The sequence below is a fragment of the Diabrotica virgifera genome, chromosome 6 (assembly GCF_917563875.1).
Source record: "Diabrotica virgifera virgifera chromosome 6, PGI_DIABVI_V3a".
Classification (NCBI taxonomy): domain Eukaryota; kingdom Metazoa; phylum Arthropoda; class Insecta; order Coleoptera; family Chrysomelidae; genus Diabrotica; species Diabrotica virgifera.
Window position 1 is genome coordinate 37,627,271 of NC_065448.1, and position 22,214 is coordinate 37,649,484.

At 35.0% G+C, this 22,214-nt stretch overlaps 1 protein-coding gene across 4 annotated transcripts in view; it reads right to left on the reverse strand.

Moving 5' to 3' along the window:
* The window catches only part of LOC114333789 (CLIP-associating protein), a 271,149-nt gene that overhangs the window by 143,184 nt on the left and 105,751 nt on the right, over positions 1-22,214 (reverse strand). For 3 of the 4 annotated variants that reach the window (XM_050653966.1, XM_050653965.1, XM_050653968.1), the window contains exons 5-6: positions 19,669-19,794; positions 15,581-15,625 (exon numbers count right to left, since the gene is read on the reverse strand). In XM_050653966.1, the coding sequence (XP_050509923.1) occupies positions 15,581-15,625; positions 19,669-19,794 (171 nt within the window). The remainder of the gene's footprint in view (positions 1-15,580; positions 15,626-19,668; positions 19,795-22,214) is intronic. The other variant, XM_050653967.1, reaches the window with a different exon arrangement.

Consider the following 22,214-nt stretch of genomic DNA (forward strand, 5'->3'; position numbering starts at 1 on the left):
CTATTATCTAGTCTTCGTTTGATGGCGTTACGTCATAGCGAATTGCTCTCGTCATTTGCCACACAGCGCATGATGCCAGTCAAAATTTTAAACAAATACAAAAAACAATAGCGCTGGACAGACTGGGCGGACAGTTTTCATTTCAAACATATTGCGTTCCAGTGATTAACTGGGAATGTCCTATGCTAATACAGAACCTAGGACAGATTATAACCAAATAAACACCACACAGCCGTACCACAAGTGACTCTAATAGGCTATTGATTACGTATTTTAGAAAGGAACTACAACGTTAACGGGGTTTTATTGTTTCATATAGTCAATGAACCTCTAGATATGAAAAAACCGCGAAGTGCTACCGTTTAGTGGGGTGCGTTTTTGAGAAAGGGATGAATTAGTCCCTAGGCACAGGTCGAATTAGGGTGAGTTCTATGCACGTTTGGTACAAAGATGTCGACAGGAAAAATTTTGCAGGTTAAATTTACTATCGAAATATCACATTTTAAAGTCAAAAATATTTTTTTTTACAGAAATATATTCAAAAGAAAAGCAAGGAAAAACACCTAAGGTAGCATTTTTTTTTCTTGCCCTATAACTTTTTTTCACTGTGATATAGGTATATACATTGCTTCATAGAAAAAAAACTTCCATCCTTTCTCTTTAAAATGACCTTTAGTGTAAGTCTCTATGATTTATAGCTTCCAAAATATGATTTTTTAAATTTCGCCGCTCACAGCGATTTTGGGCCATTTTCCTTGTTACTTCGCAAACATTGTTCTGTAACTATTTTTAACGCAGCTTTAGGTATATGCAATGTTACATTTAGTAGGAAGAAAAGTCAATTACCTTTAAAATGGTCTATCGTAGAAGACTGTATGACTATTTTTAAGCAGGATATAGTTTTTCAAAATTTTATACTTTTAATGATTTTTGATATATTTTACGATTCTTTTTAAATTTCTCATTATAACTTTTTTTATTGTATATTTATACATTGTCTAATAAAAAAGACAGCCTATTTTCTTGACTTTAAAATGGTTTAATATAAAAAATTCTAGGTCTATTTTTGAACAAGATATGCTTTTTCAAAGTTTGGCATATACACATACAATAGGTCCCACTAAGTTGGAACCATATGGAAAATATTTTATTATTAACTTTATGAAAAAAATTATTATTTATAAAATGCTCTGCATAGTCTAAAACCTAAGATGTAATCATCAGATATAAAATTTTATCAATAGTGTACCAGGCATGTTAAAAAATATCAATTTCGCTCAAGAGTAAAGTACCTTTATATTTCACAATATCGAAAAGTGTTAATAAGAAAAGTTATTTGGAACTAAAAATTATATTACAATATGCAATTATATTCTTCTAATTGAAAAAATAAAATTTTTTAAAGTTTTTCTCAAATTACGAATACCCTTCGATATCCTACGGATATCTTGTTTAAAAATAGTGCTAGAGGAGTTTGCAATACACCATTTTAAAGTAAACAAGCTATTTTTATTCCAAAATGTCTCTACCTAAATTTACAAGAAAAAAAGTCATAATGAGAAATTTAAAAAATAATCATAAAAAATATCAAAAATCATTATAAGTATAAAACCTTGAAAAAGCATAACTTGTTTAAAAAAAGGCGTACAGCCTTATACAATAGACCATTTTAAAGGCAATTGACTTCTCTTTCTACTAAATATACCATTGCATATACCTAGAAATGCGTAAAAAAAAAGTTACAGAACAATGTTTGCGAAATAATGGGGAAAATGGCTCAAAAATTCTGTGAGCGGCAAATTTTGAAAAATCCTACTTCGAAAACTATAAATCCTAGAGACTTCTTCTAAACGTCATTTTAAAGAGAAAGGATGGAAGTTATTTTTCGCTGAAGCAATGCCTATACCTTTATCGCTGTGGAAAAAAGTTATGGGGCAAAAAATAAAATTGCTTTCTTTCGTGTTTTTTTCTTGCTTTTCTTTTGAATATATTTTTGTAAAAAAAATACTTTGGACTTTAAGATATGCTATTTCGATAGTAAATTTAATCTGGAACAATTTTCCTGTAGAAGTGTTTGTACCAAAAGTGAATAGAACTCACCCTAATTCGCCCTGTGCCTAGGGACTAATTCACCCCTTTCTCAAAAACGCACCCATTTAAATGGTAGCACTCTGCGGTTTTTTCAAACTTAGAGGCCCATTAACCATATGAGATAATAAAATCCCATTAACGTTGTAGTTCCTTTTAGCTCTCTTATTTTGAACATAATCAATAGCCGGGTAAGAACAGAACAAGTGGGTCGCGGTTGATGTCGATATCCATGTAATACAAACACATTGTAGTGAATGGAAGAGAACAGAGCAGGTAAGTCGCGGTGGAGGTTTAGCGTGATGCCATCCAGGAGGTTTACATCGATGCTTTTGAAAATAAAATGAGTTTGTTTTACATGGATGTCTACTGAGCGGCCTACAAGGATGCTTCCCTGTGATTGATCCGTTCGAAGCCAAGTTGTTATTACCTGCGCTATCTGAGTTGATACTTTTTATAAATTTCCTTTTTGACACAACATCGCCAGTGCCGGATTTAGGGTACTTGCGGCCCTAGGCCAAATTACCCCGAGCGGCCCCCGATAACTTCACGATTATGTAATTAAAGCGTAAAGCACATAATATTAATAAAATATTTTACTTTTTAAAATTGATACAACATTGGTACTAGAAAAAGTACATTGGTAAATCACATTAAACATTTTGACAGGCGACATTTTGCACCTCTGTCCTTAATTGTTAAAATTAAAAGCATTTGTTTCATCCGGGGGAAAAGTAGATACAGGTGGCAGCAAAAGACTAAAAAAAGCCGAGTTGAAAAGACTTTATAAGTAAAAGAAAAAGCAAAATAATATGAACTGTATAACAGTAAAAGGCTACGCTACGGTACTGAAAAATAAAAATATTAAGAATACCACAAATAAACTTTTAGATCGTTAAATTCTCACATTATTCTCTTATACTGAAAAGCGTCATTGAACAACGTCATGTTCTTAATTTGGATAAAGTTGGATTAGTGATCAACATTGACACTCGCTCCACTCCATACTCATAATAAATCTCATATCTAAACTCTAAACATTCACTTTTCTAGCTTTTTTTTTGCTGCAAAATCTTTATTCAAATCGTTAGGGGATGGGCACGTAGTTTCGGCTCTAATGCTATTTAAATGGGATTCATTTTTTCAAATCCTGAGAAAACTAATAAGTATTTTTAAAAAATTGAAACGCAGAATGAAAGATTACGTTCTTACCGAGGACCGAAAGTTCCTGAAAACTTCTGTAATGTTTATTTTAATAAGCTACAGGGGTGAAAAACTAAAAGAAAATGTAGTGTAATTTTTAATTTCAAATATCTCGTTCAAAGAAACTTTTTATTTATTCTAAGGGACTTTCGGCCCTCGATAATAATTTAGTCTTTCATTCTGCGTTTAAATTTTTTAAAAAGATTCATTAGTTTTTTCAGGATTTGAAAAAAATTTACTCCATGTCCGTGGTGATATTTTCCATATCGAACATTCGCTTTCTTTGTCATACAACGCACCGAGTCAAATAGAATATGATGACAAGACAGTGACAATTTTAAATATTTGACATGGCATCGGAAATATTTTGAGTTGATTAAATAATATTGATAATGTATTTGATAAATAATTGATTTAAGACGTGAACTTAATAAAAAGTGAATTGTTTGTTATTTATGGACGATCCAAGGAGAGAATTGACCAGGATATATTCTGTGATCAAAGTATTTTGTTGTTAAAGATGTTCAAAATTGTAAGCGTTCCATAGTAACAATATATTATTAAAAAATCACTTTAACACTCTTTCTCTTTTCTCGATTGAGTATTAGTTTTTGTTGTACAGTATATAAATTATTACGATCACTGAATGCATAACTAGTGAAAAAATAATCATATTTATTAACTGAATTAATAATTTGCAATTATACAATTAACAGTTATCCAAGAACATTCAAAAGCCACCTCTTTAAAGTTAATGATGACATTGTCAAGTAGTAATATTTACATATCCATACCAGTGAAAATTTTACTACACGTAATTTGCCGTGTAAAGACAGAATACCCGTAAAAATAGGGATAGCCGTAAAATATTTGCGTACCGATGTACCATTATGTACCGATGGCCTTAAAGTCTAAGGCTTGAAAAAGCTCTTAGCATTTGAAACAAAACTAACTAAACTAGACAATCTAGAATCTTCGTCAATTTTTGATTGTTTTCAACACGCTGAATATCTTTCTCCAGATGCATTAGATGTCATTATGCATAGTATAATGCGCAAAGCCGTGTCCATATTCGGACACGGCTTTTTTACACATTTCTTTACCAAAAAAGTTTTTTTTACAAAACGCTGCGGCCCCCTTTTGCTTGCGGCCCTAGGCCGCGGCCTAGTCGGCCTAGTGGCAAATCCGGCACTGAACATCGCAAAAGCACAGTCTTTTTGTCATTCAAATTTCATTAAACTACTTCACTTGATAGTGGTTCTAGCTCGACTGACAGCGCAGGTGACCTCCTTGCTATGTGCTGTCGACATCGACCGCGACTTAACTAGTAGCATCTACCGCGACCTACACCTCCACCTCGACCCACTTGTTCTGTTCTTGCCCTTAATATGTTGAGATTTGCCTTGCGACTACTGGGCTCTCAATCCAGAGCTTTAAACACCATCGAGTTCAGGGGATGAAAAGATTTACAAATCGGGAAAAGTGTTGACTAAGTGATAACCCAGACATCTAGCAAAATTTGGTGGATTATAAGCCTTGGCATAGTATGGGACCGCTACCAATACACTAACTAGCAGAGACGGATGAACCTTCATCACAGTTTGGAAGTAGTTTCGTAGAACTACCGTTCGACGTCGATGGGTATACCAGAGTCAAACAAAAATGCCTGTCTGGTATTGGCGGAGAGTTTATATATAGCAGATCTGCTGAGGTTTGTAGGTGTGTATAATAGTTACTGGAAGATATACAAATCGCGGAGATACAGTACTACCGGTGTAGACCAGACGACTTACAGAGAATAAAAAAAAAGCAAAAACAACAATTCATTTTTTTAATAGTCAGCTAATGGAAGCAACTATTGTTTTTAGAAAATTAGAAAAAAACGGAAGGTTCAGAGATTCAAAATTCAAGGTTCAGTGATTCAGCTTCACTCAAAAACGTTAATGCATCGTTAATAATATTACGGTTTTGTTCTTCTGTCGATGCCTTTGCAAGAATTGCCTCCGTTGTGCTGATTTCCTTTAGAAGCAGCATTAGAAATGTAGTGATACAGTACATACAGTACATACGTCGGTAGGCTATATTGGCTAGTAGATCTGGATCCCGCGTATGAAAAAAAGTTGAATAATAGCAAGCTGAAAATTTGTTAATAGCTTAAGAGTGTCTAGTCGGATAAACTTTGATGTATGGGAACACTGGAACAGGGGCAGTTTTAATTGTGGAACAGGTTAAAAATTTGGAACGGTCACACCACGAAAACGGCACATTTATTTTGTCCCACAGAACAAACTTAAACTCTCCGAACAGAGATTAAACTCTCATGCAAAAATCAGAGTGCTATTTATCACCAAATGGGCGTTTTAATGAGTGGAACATGTAGAATATGTCAAATGACAGCAATTATGACAGGTGATAAATAGCAGTCTGATATTTGCATGAGAGTTTAATCTCTGTTCGGTAAGTTTAAGTCTGTTCTGTCGGACAAAATAAATGTGCCGTTTTCGTGGTGTGACCGTTCCAAATTTTTAACCTGTTCCACAATTAAAACTGCCCCTGTTCCAGTGTTCCCATATACCAAAGTTTATCCTACTAGACACCCTTAAGCTATTAACAAATTTTCAGCTTGCTATTAATCAACTTTTTTTTCATACGCGGGATCCAGACCTATAGTATATTAGACAAAATATTTTGCAAGAAATCCAACTAAAGTATCTGTCATCAGTGCACTAAAGAAATGGAGGCCATTACTGTGAATTAAAGGACTATTATCTAGTCTTCTTATTATCTAGTCTGCGAATGGAATTCACGAATATTATGGGGATTTTCGACTACACAAGTTTTTCGGAGTTGCGTGAGTTATTTATTGCACCCTTCGTAAATTGGGGTTCGTCAGTAAATATAGTCCTATGCAATAAACGCATACTATTAGCAATTCAAAATACATATAACAAGAATATAACTAGAATCATGTTTAAAAAACTTGAAAGCATTAGTAGCACAAAAACTAAAACTTTGTAAGTAAATGAAATAAAAACACTGCGTTAGTAGTAATACATAGCATACCATGAATTTTTGTAGAAAAAGGTACAATAATATGTTAGTAACAAGTGATATAGGATAGTACTTACTATTTAGATAATGCAGGAATGAGACAGTACTACATTATATAGAATATTAATAAAAAAATTAACGCATATTTAAAAAGTAAATATTAATTATACAATATTGGAAATGAGTATAGTCATTCTATCAAATGTAGTTCTGTTCAGTAAGAGTTTTGGAGTTATAATAATGTGTGTCTGATAATATACAAGGTATCAAATTGTCTTCATAAACTTTCAATAATTATCAACATAAAGATTACCTGTTTAAAATTTTTCATAAAAAACATTGCCATAACCCAGTTCAACAGAGTTTCCATTGACACTCCATTTGATAGAACGAAACCTAGGACATAAAGTCTATCGAAAACCAACACACACATACGGACTGTTTGAACTTTTATTAAGTAACTCGAATTATCACATAAAAAAAATCACAAGTGGTCATAAAAACATATCATCAATTCAAGATATCCAGATATCAAGCGTCCAAAAAAAGTAAACAGTAATATCAAAAAACGAGAACTAAAAGTACATTATACATAACATATTACAGATTTAGTCGACAAAATCTTAGAAAAACTTGACGTAAAGTCGATAATCAAACTAACGCAGACGGTACAAGGAGCTCTAAGATTGAGACTGAACCCGCCATATAGTTCTTTACCGGTGACTTTTTTTCGCTTAATCCAAAGAACCGCACTTTTGCCAGGCTGTCACACTAACAAAATATGCTCTGCTGTATCTTCCTCTAGGTGACAATATCAGCATAGGTCGTCATCGGCCAATCCCATCAGGTTCAACTGCCTATTCAGCTTACAGTGTCCTGTTAGCAGACCTACTATGGCTTTAACTGCTTTACTGTCTCAAGCAGGCCGCGCACTGAATCGGCTAAGAGCAATCGGCAGATTTTGCTATACATGGAAATAAATAAGCCACCGCGCACCGCCTAAGAACGTTTGACTCGGAACGGTCAGATCGCTTCCGCGGAGAATGATAGCAGAGGCAAAACCCGCCGAATGGCCCAATGCCGTTTGCGCCGTTGTGTATGTTTTAAGTAGTATTTTATGCATTGCAAGGTACACGTCTATAATTTTTAAGAAACGCAAATTCCTATTCTTTATTAACTGCATCATATAAATCTTGATACTTATGTTGTTTTGACTTCAACGCCATTTCTTTCATAAGTATAGAAATACAATGTACACGGTTATTCACTATATTTTGACCCCCCTGTAAACTGCTTTATTTACAGAATTAGAAAAAAATGATAAATACAAAAGTTATTCGATTTTTAAATTATGATTTTTTGACATATATATCGTACTAGTGAAGTCATCCATTTGGGCGTGATGACGTAATCGACTATTTTTTTAAATGGGAATAGGGGTCGAGTGCTAGCTTATTTGAAAGCTTATTCAATTCCCTATTCAGTAATATAAACATTAATATGATTAATTATACAGGGTGTCCAAAATTTTTTTTGAATTAAATTAATTGACACAAAAAGAAGAATGTATGTAATTTATTTAATTTAAAAACCATTTTACTGCTGTTACAAAACATAAATAAAAGTTTTTTGCACAAATAAACATTGATTTTTGCTTAAATTCAATGTTCAAACTGCCAAGAGGCAGATGGGTGGCAGCTTGAACATTGAATTTAAGTGAAAAGTAATGTTTATTTGTTCAATAAACATTTATTTCTGTTTTCTGACGGCAGCCGAATGTATTTTGAATTAAATAAATTACATACATTCTTCTTTTTATGTCAATTAATTTTATGTAAAAATTTTTTAAAGTTTAATTAATCATGTTAATGTTTATATTACTGAATAGGGAATTGGATAACCTTTCAAATGAGCTAGCACTCGATCCCTATTCCCATTTAAAAAAATAGTCGATTACGTCATCACGCCCAAATGGATGACGTCACTAGTACGACATATATGTCAAAAAATCATAATTTAAAAATCGAATAACTTTTGTATTTTATATTTTTTTCTAATTCTGCAAATAAAGCAATTTACAGGGCGGTCAAAATATAGTGAATAACCCTGTACCTACTAACTAAATGGAATATTTTATTTCTATTCATTCTTTTAAAAATTGTTTCACACAGAATATTCAGTAAATAAATGAACAACAGTTTAATAACTATTGCTGCCAGACGTTCGGTACAAAAGTGCTATATGGTAACATGACTGCGACTGATAAAAAGGAAATATGAAACGCAATGAAAAGTATGCGATAAATGTAATATAAATTCTTGTTTATTCTAAAATAGGGTATAATTATATTCGTGAACCTTTTGTTTAAATTAAATTTAAATATACCAAACAATACCACACACATAATAAAAATATACGACGTACACCGTCGTAATAAACAAAGTCCCCCTCCCCCTTTTTCCAGTTTATGGATGTCCCCTTAGTACTAGATACCTACATATATTTATCTATTAATACTTCAAAGTTTGACTGATTAATTGAAAATGTGCTAATTTTATTGTACTTATACAGTGCGCTGGAATAAGTGTTACCCTCCAGATTAACTTACTTATTTTCAGCACATAAGCAAAACGCTCAGACAGGCCGATTTTTAAAATAATCATAGTATATTATAGCATCAATGTTTCAAACTTTACGCGATTCGTCTTCAGGTGACAGTCATAACTTTGATTTTTTTAAATAGGAAGGTACGTCATGTGACACCTCATTTAAAAGCTTTTGAAATACTGATTATAAAAGTGTATAATAATATATTTGAAATTAAAAATCATACTAAATTTTCTCTTCGTTTTCATCTCTATAACTTATTAAAATAAACGTTATATAAATTGTTAGTGACTTTCGGTCCTCGGTAATAATGCAATCGTTCATTCTGCGTTTAAATTTTTAAAAAATTCTTATTAGTTTTCTCAGGATTCGAAAAAATGGATGCATATAAAAAGCAGTGGACCTAAATTTTGCCGAATTGGATTTCGTTTTTGTAATTCATTGCACGTTAAGGCAATCATAACATCTTCTTCAGAATCTGATGAACTATTGGAACTCATTTTTAAAATGACTGAAGTCTATATCACACGGTTGCCGACACGAAACTGCAGTCGCGGTGCGAAACTGCCGACGTGCCGATGCCGAGGTGACCGAGTCAGTGCGCGGGTACACTTTGCCGATCGTACAATTACGAGCCGACCGCTTTATGCCGATTCAGTGCGTGGGCTCCTTCAGATTATTAGATCGACCATTACTCGTATGCGTGCCAATGATGAATAAAAAATCCTTAATTGTATAGCAAAAAACGAGCAAAAATTGCCTCTTAAAACCCATTCTCAACCAGTTTCAGAGCAATACATAAATCGGGAGTTTGTAAGAAAAAATCCCACCCCAAATTTAGGAAAACGGAGCATTTGCGGATATATGTTTATAAAGCAAACTGTCATTTCTTCAGGGAAACTGCCACGTCTGCATTTTTATGCAGAATCACTCCCTGAAGTTTGTTGCACGTATTTGCAATAACACTCTGTATATTATACCAAATATGTATTATTCTAATCGACACTTTGAATCAGTTCAGAACTTTGTAGCTCAGAAACAATTGATTTCTGGGTCTTGCAGCAATGAGAACTTTTGATCAACATTTGGCCAAAATTACCTCTCTGCAAAGTATCAGTCAATTTAACTGAAACCTCTTTTATACAAGAAAAATGTCGGTGTACTTCAGGGAACTTCAAAAGATGGGGTCACACAAAAAAAAATAAAATGCAAAGGGGTGCTCAACGATATTAAAATAAATATCAGCAAAAAAGGGGCAAAAAAGGGGCAAAACAAAACCGTATCATTCAATCTGCGATAATATATTGCTCAATACCAAACATTTGAACGTAAAATACCAAATACAACAATCTCTATAGTTCAACAAGATCTGATATGAAAATTACGTTTGTGGACTCTTACCTGCCTGTGTTTAAAAATTTACTTTTTCAGGTGCCTATTTTATCACAAGGCTAACAATCAAGGACTGCTGCTGTTACAGGAAGTCATTGGGTTGAATCTGGACATTATTCTTAAAGTACCCCGCACAAACCTTATGGAATTAGGTCCCAGTGGATTTCGTTCATACTTTGGGAAAGTACTCTTTGAAGCCTTCTGATAAAAAGTTCTCATGGGCACAACTCAATCGTATGAAGGATTTTCAAGACATAGAGGCACAAACTTGGAAAATTATAAGATTTACTGGGTACTACAAGTAGTCTAGGATTTTTTCCTGGCTATCCAATGGCGACTTTTATTTTGACCTTGACCTTCAACGGACGTCATCTTCTAGAGTTTCGAGGGTTTTCGGCATTAAATTGATATAAACAGATTACTCATGGGTTTTTGGGATCGCTAAACACGAATATATGCCATCAGAATTGACCTCAAGAAGACGTGGTGGCCAGGGCCACTGCAAGGGACGTCATCTTCTAGAGTTTCGATGGTTTTCGGCATTTAATTGACGCAAATGAATTACTGGATGGTTTTTTTTAGGGGTCGCTAAACACGAATATGCCACCAGAACCGACTCCCGGAGCACCTGGTTTCCAAGGTCAATGAAAGGGGCTCTGGAGTTTCGAGGATCTTTGGTACTAAGTACTACATTAATGCAAACGGATTAGTTATAGATTTTTGGGGTCGCTGAACACGAATACGTGATCAGCACAGACACAGGAGCACCTGATGCCTAAGACAGGTTATTCCTGGAGTTTCGAAGGAATCAGATGGAGGAATCAAATGGATTACTCTTAGGTTTTTAACTCCAGAAGATAACCTGTCTTAGGTACCAGGTGCTCCTGAGTCTGTGCTGATCACGTATTCGTGTTCATCAACCCCAAAAACCTATAACTAATCCGTTTGCATTAATGTATTACCAAAGACCCTCGAAACTTCAGGAGCGCCTTTCATTGACCTTGGAAACCAGGTGCTCCGGGAGTCTGTTCTGGTGGCATATTCGTGTTTAGCAACCACAAAAAACCCTCCAGTAATTCATTTGCATCAATTAAATGCCGAAAACCATCGAAACTCTAGAAGATGACGTCCCGTGACCCTGGCCACCACGTCCTCCGGAGGTCAATTCTGATGGCATATTCGTGTTTAGTGATCCCAATTCAATTGTTTTTACTGTATCAAAAATAAAAAACTTCATTATGCAAAAGTGTTCTTTCGAAAACAATTCAAAACTTATATACAAGTAATGGCGACGGCGAAATGGCTCGACGGCGAAACGGCGACGGCGAAATGGCTCGACGGCGAAGGCAAAATGGCGACGGCGAAACGGCGACGGCGAAATGTCCTAGACCCTAATTAATCCGTTTGCATCAATGTAGTACCAAAGACCCTCGAAACTCCAGGAGCCCCTTTCATTGACCTTGGAAACCAGGTGCTCCGGGAGTCGGTTTTGGTGGCATATTCGTGTTTAGCGACCTCAAAAAACCCTCCAGTAATTCATTTGCATCAATTAAATGCTGAAACCCATCGAAACTCTAGAAGATGACGTCCCTTGCAGTGGCCCTGGCCACCACGTCATCCCGAAGGCAATTCTGATGGCATATTCGTGTTTTGCGATCCCAAAAACCCATGAGTAATCTGTTTATATCAATTTAATGCCGAAAACCCTCGAAACTCTAGAAGATGACGTCCGTTGAAGGTCAAAATCAAAGTAAAGGTCGCCATTGGATAGCCAGGAAAAAATCCTAGACTACTAGTACTTTTCCTTGATCCAAACTTCTACATGTTTCCAGATAATCAGTAACTCATAGAATTGGAGTATAATAAAAAGGGAAATAGCCAAAGCAGTAATAGGATTTACGCCCATATCAGATAGAGTTATGCTATTGAAGATTAATTCAAGTCCCTCTAATATAAATATCATTCAGGTCTACGCACCGACATCCGAATCAACCGAAGAAGAAATAGAAAATTTCTACCAGACTCTAGAAAACTCTCTAAAGCTGACAAAAAAACATGAGATAACTATCATCATGGGCGATTTCAACGCCAAAATAGGACAAGGTACAGTCGAGAATGTTGTGGGGTCATATGGTCTTGGCACAAGAAACGAAAGAGGAGAAAGACTGATACAATTCTGCCAAGAGACGGATATGGTTGTAATGAACACATTCTTTAAATTACATCCAAGAAGGCTTTATACATGGAAAGCACCCGGTGATACCCCAGGGAAAATCATAAGAAACCAAATTGATTTTATTAACATAAGCAAAAGGTTTAGAAATTCTGTCACCTCAACAAAAACATATCCAGGCGCCGATGTCTTCTCAGATCATAGTCTGTTAGTTGCAAATATCAACATACGACTCAAAATAATTCAAAAGAAAATAAGACCCAAGATAGATATAAAACTACTGAAAGAAAATAGCATCCAGGAAAAAGTAAGAACAGAGATTAATAAGAATTTTGCGAAAATAGTTGAAGATGCTCCTAGTGGCGTAGAAGAACAATGGAACGAAATGAAGACATCTATCAACACACTTTCGCATGAATATCTTAAATCAAAAAGAGAAAAGAAGCAAGAATGGATGACAGATAAAATATTGCAGATGATGGAAGAGCGAAGGAAATTAAAAGGTAGAAATGACAATGAATACAAAAAGTTGCATAAGAGTATACTAAGAGAAATAAAAGGGGCAAAAGAAGCATGGCTGATGGAGAAATGTACAGAAATTGAAACACTGCAACGCAAACATGACGATTTCCATATGCACAAAAAGATTAAAGAAGTACAGAACATCAGAAAACAACGCAATATAGGCATAGTCGTAGACGTCGAAGGTCAAATTTTGACTACAATTGAAGATAAATTAAGAAGATGGAAAGAATATATGCAAGAATTATTCGAAGATGCTGCACGAAGTCCGTATGAAATAGACAATCCCTATGGCCCAGAAATAACAAACGAAGAAGTAACTATGGCCATTAAGCGGATTAAAGATGGGAAATCACCAGGACCTGATGAGGTGCATGGTGAAATTTTAAAGCTATTAGAGGCACAACAAATTACAGCTCTTACGAAGTTATTCAACAACATATACGAGACGGGTTACTTACCAAAAGACTGGCCTACTATCAATATTCATTCCACTTCCCAAAAAAGCCAACGCTAGAAAATGTGAAGAACATAGATTAATTAGTTTGATGAGCCATGTACTTAAAGTACTCCTTACTATCATTCACTCGCGCATATACACCAAATTAGAAGAACAGCTGAGTGAAGTTCAATTTGGATTCAGATCAGGACTCGGAACGAGGGAAGCACTTTTCAGCTTGCAAGTTCTAATACAGAGAGCCAGGGATGTCAATTGCGATGTGTATACATGTTTCATAGATTTCGAGAAGACATTTGATAAAGTCCCACATGGAAAACTAATCGATATCCTAAAAACATCAGGACTCGATCGTAAGGATATAAGACTCGTTTCAAACTTATATCTCCAACAAAAAGCAACAGTTCGATTCGAAAATGAACTGTCCGAAATCTTCACGGTTGAAAAAGGAGTCAGACAGGGTTGCATACTGTCACCAACATTATTTAACATATACTCTGAAAACATCTTTAGAGAGGTCTTGGACGAATCAGAAGATGGTATTGCAGTAAATGGACAACTTATAAATAATATTAGATATGCAGACGATACAGTATTGCTGGCGGATAGTGCGCAGGGGCTCCAAAGGATCATGGATAATGTTGTAGAAGCATGTAACAAATACGGCCTAAAACTAAACTGTAAGAAGACAAAAATAATGATCATTAGTAAAAACACCAACATAAACGCCCAAATTACAGTAAACAATACACCTCTAGAGAGAGTACAGAAAATATGCTACCTGGGCTGCAACATTAAGGATACTTGGGATCATAGCTACGAAATAAAAACTCGTATTGAAAAATCCAGAAGCTCTTTTAACAGTCTTAAGAAAATTATCTGCAACTTGTCTTTAAGTATCAATATACGCATAAGAATTCTTAGATGTTACGTCTTTAGTGTCCTCCTATACGGAGTTGAAAGCTGAAGCCTGACAGAAGATGCCATAAAACGGTTAGAGGCGTTTGAAATGTGGTGCTACCGACGTATGTTGAGGGTCTCATATATACACCACACAACTAATATAACTATTCTCCAGAGGCTAGGAAAAGACAAAGAAATAATTAATACCGTAAAGAACAGAAAATTGGCTTACTTCGGCCACATTATGTGTAATGAAAAATATCGACTGCTGCAGTTGATTCTACAAGGCAAGATTGAGGGCAGGAGAGGCCCTGGACGTAGACGTATATCCTGGCTGGCCAATCTTCGGAAGTGGACTGGTCTAACGTCAACTGATCTATTTCCAGCTGCCGTAAATAGAATAAGATGGGTCAATGTGGTCGCCAACATCTCCAGAAGATAGGCACTTTTAGAAGAAGAAGAAGAAGAAGTAAATCTTATAATTTTCCGAGTTTGTGCCTCTACATCTTGAAAATCCTTCATACGATTGAGTTGTGCCCATGAGAACTTTTTATCAGGATGCTTCAAAGAGTATTTTCCCAAAGTATGAACGAAATCCACTGGGACCTAATTTCCATAAGGTTTGTGCGGGGTATCTTTTTAAAGATTCATTCATATTATAGATATAGACCAATGACGATTGTATGGTTTTGAATCTATTTTCATGTCGTGGAGTGAGAAGAGGCAGGCTCAGAGCATGATTTAAGTACCAGGTGGAGGAATACTTAACAAGTGTTGAGTACGAAATTGGAAAACCAATGCGAAAAATAGAAAGGAATTATTCTAGAGCAGGCCAAGACCCACCATGGGTTGTAGAGATAACGATAATGATGATTTTACTTCGGAATTGTCAATTATTAATTAAAAGAAAAAGTTAAAAACCTTTGAAAAAAGATATTTTGAGGAACAGTATTATTTAAAACACACGTAAAATAGGTTGCTACTTATCCATTTTGAACATTTAGCCCATATCAAAACTATATTCACGTGGAAAGTCCTTGTCGAACTATAGAGAACTACTTCACGTTTAAACTTTAGATTAAATTTTTTCAAAATCACTTTATATGCCATTCAAAATGTGTATAAAACATTTTTAAAATACAGGAGTACCACCACCACCAGAATTCTAACCAGTACCAACTTACTTGGGGCCATAGTAGAGTTTCGGAAGGAACCAACTCGGCTGAAAACTTTCATGCACAAATTAAGGCAGAGTATGAAAAAGAAAAAAATAAATAAATAAACATAAATTAAAGCAAATAGAAACATAAGCGAATCTATGTATGTACATATATTTCAAATTTCGATTTAGGCGAGGAGGCTAAACCTACCCATTTCCCGCAGCAAGATGAACATTTATTCGATTGAGGATAGTGTCAAGAAAGGTTGCGAACAAACTTCATGGTGGTAAAATAAAAATTGAATTTTGTACAGAAGAAAAAAGCATGTCAAAAGCACATAGAAAATAAAAAATTTGCAACTCGAAATATATCCACAGAAATAATTTCAATTTTATTTTCATTTACTCGTAGCCAAAGAAAGTATTCCACCTGTTGTCAATCTGGTGGTATGGGAACGATATTTATTGTCGTTTTCTGTGCTATTTCGATTGATAACTTACTCTGTTAATTTCAATTTTGTTACTCGGGGCAATCGGGGGTTTTCGAGGTCGTCGAACGCAATGATAACGACGATACTTCTTGAGCTACCTGGTGCCCAGAGTGGACCTCGTATCCTGGAGTTTAAAGTTACTTTTCAACGTGGAATGAAGTAAACACTTCTGTTGTATGTAGGCATATATGAATTTATTAAAAAATCCTTAAAATTTATCCACGAAGGAGTGGAAGTACAAATCGTTTTCGGTCAGACTGACCATCATCATCACTAAGATTAAAAAGCAAAAGGGTGAAATTTTGAGAGTTGAAAAATTTTTAAGAAAATGTGGTTACTTACGTCCAGTGTACAAGTAATTGAAACTAGCCACTTCAATACGTATAAAAACCTCTAAAATACATTATTGTTACATTCTATAATAAAAAGTGGTCAACATTAAGTCGATGTCTTAAGATTTAAAGATCACATGTGAATTTATTTCATCCTTGCTCGAAAATTGCACAAGGTAAGTACAGTAGACTCCCGTAAGTTCGGCCTCGGTTAGTACGGTCTCCGCTTAGTCCGGCCAGCTCTCTGAGCATTAGTCACACACTTTGCACATCAAAAATCATATAAAAGAAAATTCAGAAAAAAATTACTGACTTTTTTAAGTGTTTAAGAAGCCAAACCACCAATGTGCAATATTTTTAAATTTTATTAGGCCTAGAGTTCTATAAGTATTGTTTTATAGTATTTTTGTAACGGTCTATCTTTTCATAGAATATGTTAAATATATGTCAGAGTATTCCTCTGTGTTGTCTTCTACTTAATGTACAAGTGTTTTGTTTTTGCTAGATCCATACAAACAATAAATAAGCACTTTTTAGGTAGGCATCGGTTAGTTCGGCCACTTTTAAGTTCGGCCTAGGGTCCGGTCCCGAGGTGGCCGAACTTACGGGAGTCTACTGTACAGTGGAATCTCGATAACTCGGATTAATCGGGACCGCGGTCGATCCGGGTTATCTAAAATCCGGGTAAGCCGGAGAATATGGTAAAAATTAATAAAATACGGTATACTTACAGATAAACTCCGTTAGAATTGAAATAACATGAAATATTACAAATATGCACAGTACCTACACATCTAAATTACTAAAAACACGCAAACACAAATGTAAGCAAACAGAAGCGAACAATACAAGACTGTACTACACATAATACAGTCACCACAATCGGAACGATGTTATGTTACTTAAGAACGATGAAAACTAAAGACCATTGTTTACAAAAGAATTTTTTTAATAGTCTTTTAGTCTTTTTTAAACAATGCTAAGACAGTTTAAAATAAATATGTAAAGGAATACTACAGACAGGTGCCTGTTTTCTGCCGGCGTGTGCCATGAGTCATTTTTATTATCGTATAGTTCAAATTACACTAATACAAATTATCTGTCAAATATTATCTTCTCTTATAATTAACTGTTTTGAATGGAAATAAGCCACAATTAAATTGAAAAACAATTTTATTAACGTTTCGACGCCCAAATCAGGTGTCGTTGTCAAAATACAAATGTACTGAAAATCAAAATGTTTATCTGATGAAAGTCGGTCCGGGTTAGCCGGACTTCCGGGTTACCGGGGGCCGACTTATCAGGGTTCCACTGTACTTGTGTTCAGGTGAGAGGTTACGAACCAACTGATTAGACAGTGTGGTGCCAGAAATGTATGACAAGATGTCAATGGAAGTTAGGTGGATTTTTCATCTGTCGACTGAAAAATATTTTAACAAAGAGATTAATATTTAGTTTTAATTGGTATATTAAAAAATGCAGGTATTAAAAAGTTTAATGTGAGTTCTAATTAAAAATTAAGGTAATACATTCCTTAGTACAAACTGAATTAAAAAAAAACAAAAATCTGCTCCAACAATATGTGACGTCATAAACTGTTTTTCAAAATTGAAAGAGTGGAAGAATTAAATATAATTAAGTAAAGTTATGATATTGTGAAGAATGGATATTGTTGGAATTGTCCGAGAGTATTTAAAAAGTCAGAGATATTGAAAGTATGGTTAGTTGCATATGTTACAGATTTGTACTAAGGAATGTATTACCTTAATTTTTAATTAGAACTCACATTAAACTTTTTAATACCTGCATTTTTCAATATACCAATTAAAACTAAATATTAATCTCTTTGTTAAAAATTTTTTCGGTTGACCGATGAAAAATCCACCTAATTTCCTTTGACATCTTGTCATACATTTCTGGCACCACACTGTCTAATCAGTTGACTCGTAACCTCTCACCTGAACACAAGTACTTACCTTGTGCAATTTTCGAGCAAGTATGAAATACATTCACATGTGATCTTTAAATCTTAAGACATCGACTTAATGTCGACCACTTTTTATTATAGAATGTAACTTAATGTATTTTACAGGTTTTTAAACCTACTGAAGTGGCTAGTTTCAATTACTTGTACACTGGACGTAAGTAACCACATGTTCTTAAAATCTTTTCAACTGTCAAAATTTCACCCTTTTGCTTTTTAATCTTAGTGGTTTACTTATTTCCAGGTTTACACTGATGATGGTCAGTCTGACCGAAAACGTTTTGTACTTCCACTCCTTCGTGGATAAATTTTAAGGATTTTTAATAATTTCATATATGCCTACATACAACAGAAGTGTTTACTTCATTCCACGTTGTTATAATGAAGGTATACAGCCAACTACAGGGTTTACTCCCTTTTTAAAGTTTTAATGTTACTTTTATTCGAAATTAGTCTAAACTCATTATTCGGGGGGTTATGAGGTTCACTTTGGGCACAGGTAGCTCAAGTATTATCGTCGTTATCATTGTGTTCAACAATTCATTATGTTCAAAGATCTCGAAAAACCCCGAGTAACAAAACTGAACTAATTTCTGTCGATATTTTACGAGTTGCAAGTTTTTATCACTTTCTCTATCACTTTGGTTGCTGGGTTGGCTAGGTGCTACGTTTTCTCGACTTTGTTTTACGGAATGGAAGCTTGGACCTTGAATGCGGCGTCAATGAAAAAACTAGAATCATTAGATTTGTCGGTGTATAGAAGAATTCTGAAAATATCATGGACAGAACACGTCACAAACAAGGAGGTTCTGAGAAAGATGAATAAAAAAATGGAAGCCTTAAATACAATCAAAACCAGAAAATTGGAATATATCGGACATATTACACGTGGAGAGAGATACAACTTGCTCCAACTCATTATACAGGGAAAGATCCAAGGAAAAAGAAGCATAGGGAGACGTAGAATAATGGCTGCGCAACCTTAGAGATTGGTACGGATGTACATCACATGAACTTTTCAGAGCAGTCTTCTCTAAAGTCCGAATAGCTATGATGATTGCCGACCTCCGTCGCGGATATGGCACTTGAAGAAGAGAAGAAGATATCACTTTGGAGGTGCTTTTTCCTTCTACTCAAAATGCAATTTTCATTTTACCACCATGAATTTTGTACACAAACTTTCCTGACATTTTTCTCAATCGAATGCAATAAGTTGCGTAGCGATTCATCTTGCTGCTGCGGCAAATTGGTAGGTTTGGTGCTTTTTATTGCTTAATTTCCTCGCCTAATTGGAAATAATTATTACCTGGACCGCCGGAGTTTGCGCTGGAGGGGGCGAAGGTAGACCGTTTATTTACGGCGCTACCCACTAGGTGCCTCTTCGTCGGTACAATTGGTTTGGCCATCACAGCTCTGTCGGTTTCATCAGTTACTAAAAGAAAAAAATATTTTTATATATGATACAAAAGCCAACAATAGGTTTGTTCTAGCATGTAGTTTTGTATGGTTTGACAACAGATATTATACTGATTTACTGTGCATGTTCAATCCGCAAACTGTTTTTTGCTAGAACGCTTTTTTATTGGAGAAAATACCAACGTCAAATTTGACTGGTTCATGTTTGGTTTTTTTATAATTTTGAGGTTAGATTAGAAATACATTTTTCTTATAAGTATCCAAATTTTCAAGATTTATGAAAAATATTGAAAATTAATGTTGTAGACGTAAATAATGGTAAGTAATAGTCAAGACATATTATTTTCCTTTAAAATTTATAAACCTCAAACAAATAATTCCACTGCGCATGTCACAAAATTTACTTTCGTCAAAAGACGGAAAACATAATAGGTTGTGAAATAAAAAGATGAAACTATAGTCCGTCCCACCTTGACTTTACAGTATAGGGAACATAGGCAATGCAGTCCTTATGAGAGTTTTAGCGCGGTCATGCCGATTTTATCAAAAAGAATTTGTAATCGAACATTAGAGAGATTAAATTAAAACTGTTTGAAAAAGGCAATCTACAATTTTAGGATTCATATGCGTAATAACTATAGTATATCTAATAAACTTAAACGCATACGAATCCTAAAATTGTAGATTATCTTTCTAAAACAGTTTTAATTTAATCTCTCTAATGTTCGATTACAAATTCTTTTTGATAAAATCGGCATCACCGCGCTAAAAACTCTCATGGACTGCATTGCCTATGTTCCCTATACTGTAAAGTCAAGGTGGGACGGACTATAGTACTGGTGGGAAATTATCAATAGAAAGTTATAAATTTACATTCCATTATATAGTTTACTATCTTTAGACGTATCGGAGAAGTTTGGCAACTGCCACTGTGACAGGAGAATTTTACGTCTAAAAGTGGGAAACTATCAATATTATGTAATTATGTAGGTTTCTATTGATAATTTCCTACCTCTATTAGTTTCATCTGCTTTTATTACACAACGTATTATGTTTTCCTTCTTTTCTGTTATTAGCGCACTCATCACTGTATAATATGTTACACTTAAAAACCTCCGCAGGAGCTATGTGCTTTCTGTGGTCTGCCGGGTTTGACTTCGCGTTGAATAATTTTGGTTTTTAGAATAATTATTATTTTGACGACGTTTCGGCAAGGTCGCACTTGCCATTGTCAAGTCACGTTGTTCCGCTTTTCGCTGTTGCTTGAAGTAAACCGACTCTTTTTATCGATACGGTCACTTATATAGTCGATTTTGACGCGCTTCCCCCGAACGGTTTCTGGTTCTTATTATTGGCCATATAGGTTGGAGGGACAGGAGGGGTAATACTCGTCGATGTCGTTGCCTGTTTTATTTTGGTCACAGTATAAAGAGGGACAGTAGAACCACTCCCCGAAAAATTGGAAGTAAAATCTGTAGTCGCGCATGGCGACCGCGCAATGTTCCCAGTCGCTTTTGCCATACTCTCGCCTTGCTAGTCGCATAGAAACGTACGGGTTTTAACAGGGAAAACCCGCATCCACCACTGGTGAATTACCAATTGCGTACTGCCGGTATTACTTCTTGAGATCAAAGTGCCGACATGAAAGAGGTCTTACTGTCCCTCTTTATACTGTGTTTTGGTCTTTCTCTTCAGTACCGTTTTCAATGTTGTAGGAAGCCTTTGAACATCATCTCTTTGGTTTAGATTGTTGGGATTTTTTTTCTATTTCTATCGATTCTCTGAGTTCACGTTTTATTTTTTATTTCTATGTTAGCTCATCGTCGTTTGGTTCAGGTTTATTGCATGTCCTGTATTGGCGACATTTTGTACAAGGGATGACGATTTTTCTCTCCTTTCGATGGCATTTCGGTATTCTTCTCGTCTATTGTTTGTCCGCTATAACTTCTCCCATGCGTCACGATTCATTTTCAAACAAATTAAGTCAAAACATAAAGTGAAACGTACGCCGATGTCTGTAGTACTCTCTATTCGGTAGGGATACACCGGTCACGGATTAATAAAGAAACAAACGAATCGGCAGGTCGATTGTAATATTTTAGGTATACCAGTAACATAAGCGTAGATCTCGGGTGCGTAGAGGGCCAATATCTATTTAATTATTGAATTTTTAGTAATTTTTTGATTAAAATTTAATAAACAGGATAATTTAAGGAAAAATAATAAAATACAATGCACCCTTGTTAGAAATACCTTTCTTAGCAAAAACTTAATACTAACTTAGGAGTAAGATTATGCAAAACACCTGACTAGAACATTTTCCCGAGCAGATGCGAAGAGACTTCCTTGACTAAAAGAACAATTAGGATTTACCCGCAAGTAATATTTTAAATACGAAAAAATATATAGATTAGTGCCGATTCGATATGCGGTCTA